This window comes from Nicotiana sylvestris, chromosome 9, assembly GCF_000393655.2.
Source record: "Nicotiana sylvestris chromosome 9, ASM39365v2, whole genome shotgun sequence".
Classification (NCBI taxonomy): Eukaryota; Viridiplantae; Streptophyta; class Magnoliopsida; order Solanales; family Solanaceae; genus Nicotiana; species Nicotiana sylvestris.
The window spans coordinates 44,073,545-44,077,731 of NC_091065.1; the positions used below are offsets into that span (position 1 = coordinate 44,073,545).

A 4,187-nucleotide genomic window follows, 5' to 3' on the forward strand; every position below is an offset into this window, starting at 1 on the left:
GAAAGCGCTTCCCCTCTAAAAAGCCCGTAAGTGCCGAAGAAGCGGAGGCCTTCTTTCAAAAGATGAAAATGGCGGATTATGAGGTGATCGACCAACTTCGAAAATTTCACGCACAAGTCTCCTTGTTATCTCTATTGATGAATTCCACCGAACATCAAAAGGTATTGATCAAAACCCTTAACGAAGCATATGTGCCTGTCGAGACTTCTGTAGAGCAGTTGGAGAGAATGGCCGAAAGATTTTTCGCAGTTAACCAGATCTCCTTAAGCAAAAATAACTTTCCCCCAGAAGGGGCCGCACATAACAAAGCCCTGCACCTGATAGTCAAATACGAAGGGTACTACGTGAAAAGGGTTATGATGGATGGAGCTCTGGGGTAGACATTTGCCCACTCTCAACTTTGCAGCGTATGGAAATTGGTACCGAGAGAATCCGACCCAAAAACGTCTGTGTACGTGACTTCGATGGTATCAAAAGGGACACAATTGGAGAGATTGATCTGATTCTGACCATCAGCCCAGTAGACTTTGAAGTAACCTTCCAGGTTTTGGACATGGACACGTCCTATAATTTTCTCTTGGGAAGGCCGTGGATTCATGTAGTGGGGGTTATTACTTCTACTCTCCACCAGATGGTGAAGTTCGAACATGAGGATCGGGAGATTGTGGTTTACGGGGAAGATGAGCAATCGATTTATCGGGACCCGTCAGTCCCATGTCTTGAAGCAAGGGAAGGAAGTGAGCACATAGTCTATCAGGCCTTCGAAATCGTGGTCGCTGATCAGTGCAAAGAAGGAAAACCTTGTCCTCAACCCTTCCTTTCTAACACATCAATCATGGTGGCCAAAGAAATGATCAGGTACGGCTATAAGCCTGGGAAAGGGCTTGGGAAATCGTTGCAAAGAATAGCTGAACCTATCACCTCGACCGCCAGTGAAAAGTTATTTGGGGTAGGCTTCCGGCCTACTCCAGCTGATGTAATATGGGTAGATGATAGAAAGAATGATGGTTGGGTCTTTCCTCAGCTGGTTCCGCATCTATACAGAAAATTTGTCAAGTCGAAATACAATGAGGAAGAGGAGGATAAGGCCTTTACGGCCGAAGAAATCGAAGAAATCTGCGGGGCCATGAGGAAGATACTGTATGAAGCCCACATGGTTCAACTAGGGGAAGGCTCAAGCGCTGCTGAGGTGCTATATATGGGACCTAATGCCAAACTGCAGAATTGGAAGGCTACGCCATTCCCAATCAGGTGGAAATCCTGGTAAACCTGTCCTGCCACTTTTTCTGCATCACGAGTTATTCCAGGGTGTAACTCAAATGTTTTCTTTAGTTTCCTATCTTTTAATTTCCAATGTAAACCATGTTATCTTCAAATTCAATGAAATGAAATCAACATTTCATCGCTCTTCTTTCTTTATTCTTTCTGATTCGGTTATTTTTCTCTTTTATTTCTTCTTTCAGTTCTAATAATGCGGCTTTAAATAACATGACATGCTTGCGGACTTTATGCCCAGATCCAAACACGTTGTCTAACTATGAAGTAATGAACCAAGAACCAGAATATGATGAAGAAGAGGCTTTTAGGGAAATAAATCAAGAATTGGAACAGTTTGAGAATAAACCTAAGACGAACTTAAATGATATGGAGCCGGTTAATTTGGGTACTTTTGAAGAAATCAGGGAAACCAAGATAAGCATTCACACAGATGAGAAAACCCGGGACGCATTGATCCAACTTTTGTTTGAGTTCAAAGATGTGTTTGTTTGGTCATACGATGACATGCCATGACTAAGTGTTGATTTGGTGGTTCATAAGTTGTCGACTTACCCCCATTGTCCCCCTGTCCATCAAAAGCAAAGAAAGTTTAAAACCGATATTAGTGGTAAGATTAAAGAAGAGGTCACAAAACAGTTGAAAGCCGGGGTGATCCCAGTGGTTCGATACACCACATGGTTAGCCAATGTAGTTCCAGTGCCAAAGAAGGACGGGAAAATTTGAGTGTGCGTGGATTACAGAGATTTAAACAAGGCAAGTCCCAAAGATAACTTCCCTTTGCCGAACATCCACATTCGTGTTGATAATTGCACCAAACATGAGATATAGTCCTTCGTGGATTGTTACGCAGGATATCACCAAGTGTTGATGGATGAAGAAGATGCAGAAAAGACAGCTTTTACCACACCTTGGGGTATATACTGTTACAGAGTCATGCCATTTGGTCTGAAGAACGCCGGGGCAACCTACATGAGAGCCATGTCTGCCATTTTTCATGATATGATGCACCAAGAGATAGAGGTGTATGTGGACAATGTAATCATCAAATCCAAAACTCAAGACGACCACGTTCGGGACTTGAGAAAAATTTTCGAGCGGTTGCACAAATATGATTTGAAGCTGAACCCAGCCAAATGTGCATTAGGGGTACCATCCGGCAAACTTTTGGGATTCATAGTCAGTCGGAGGGGCATCGAGTTGGACCCAACAAAGATAAAGTCTATTTGAGATTTGCCTCCTCCAAAAACCAAGAAAGATGTTATGAGTTTGTTGGGAAGATTGAACTACATCAGCCAATTCATTGCTCAGTTGACACCCACGTGTGAACCCATATTGAAATTGCTGAAGAAAGATGCAGCAATCAAATGGACAAACGAGTGCCAAGAGGCTTTTGATAAAATCAAAGAATATTTGTCGAATTTGCTGGTATTGGTCCCACCTGAGCCAGGGAGGCCTCTGTTCTTGTATCTGACAGTCTTGGAAAATTCTTTCGGTTGTGTCCTTAGACAACATGATGTGACCGGAAAGAAAGAGCAGGCCATTTACTATCTGAGCAAGAAGTTCACCAGTTATGAAGCCAAGTACACTTTATTGGAGAGAACTTGTTGTGCTTTAACTTGGGTCGCTCAGAAGCTGAGGCATTATTTGCAAACTTACACTACTTACCTCATAACCAGGTTGGATCCTTTAAAATACATATTTCAAAGACCAGTGCCCACTAGGAGATTAGCAAAGTGGCAGATCTTGCTCACCGAGTTTGACATAGTCTATGTCACTCGCACGACAATGAAAGCCCAGGCGTTAACAGATCATTTGGCTGAGAACCCAGTTGATAATGAATACCAACCTTTGAGTACTTACTTCCCAGACGAAAAGGTAAATTCAGTTGAGGCAGTTTCTGAAGACACTCATGCTTGGAAAATGTTCTTTGATGGGGCGGTAAATGCAACAGGTGTTGAAATTGGGGAAATCATGATCTCACCCACCGGCCAGCATTATCTAGCCACATCCCGGTTTCGGTTTTTCTGCACAAACAACACCGCTGAGTATGAAGCCTGCATTATGGGTATGAACATGGCAATCGACCAAGATGTCGAAGAGTTGTTAATCATGGGAGACTCGGATCTGATTATCCAACAAGCTCAAGGAGAATGGGAAACCTGAGATGTCAAGATTATTCCTTATAGACAACATGTGGAAGATCTTGGCAAGCGATTCAAATCAATAGAGTTCAGGTACATCCCTTGTTGCCATAATGAACTGGCCGATGCGCTTGCTACTTTGGCCTCGATGCTGCCATACCCAGGCAATGCCCACATTGATCCCTTGGAAATCCAAATCAAGGAAAGGCATGGCTACTATAATACGGTTGAGGCAGAGCCAAATATTCAGCCATGGTATCATGACATCAAAAGATTTTTGAAAACCAAAGAATACCCCGAGCAAGCCAGTAGGGACCAAAAGAGAACCATTAGACGGCATACAAGTGGTTTATTTTTGAGTGGTGATGTCTTGTACAAAAGGACCCCGTACGTTAACTTGTTAAGATGTGTTGACGCCGAAGAGGCTGGAAGAATCATGTATGAAGTACACGCAGGAGTGTGCGGACCCACATGAACGGGTATGTTTTGGCAAAGAAAATCCTCCGAGCGGGCTATTATTGGATGACCATGGAAAAAGACTATTTTAGTTTTGTTTGGAAGTGTCATCAGTGTCAGGTTCACGGTGATTTGATTCATGCACCTCCCACAGAACTACATCCCATGTCAGCTCCTTGGCCATTTGTTGCCTGGGGCATGGAGGTCATTGGGCCAATCGAGCCAAAAGCCTCAAATGGGCATACATTCATACTGGTCGCTATTGACTATTTTACTAAATGGGTTGAAGCAATCACTCTAAAATCCGTCACC

The 4,187-nt window shown here is 43.3% G+C and overlaps 1 protein-coding gene across 1 annotated transcript; it reads left to right on the plus strand.

Moving 5' to 3' along the window:
- Positions 1-409: 409 nt before the first annotated feature.
- LOC138877512 (uncharacterized) lies at positions 410-3,441 on the plus strand. The gene is made up of 4 exons (XM_070157125.1): positions 410-1,263; positions 1,464-1,653; positions 2,587-2,703; positions 2,806-3,441. The coding sequence occupies exons 1-4, from the start codon at positions 410-412 to the stop codon at positions 3,439-3,441; spliced, it is 1,797 nt and encodes a 598-aa protein (XP_070013226.1).
- Positions 3,442-4,187: the final 746 nt, after the last annotated feature.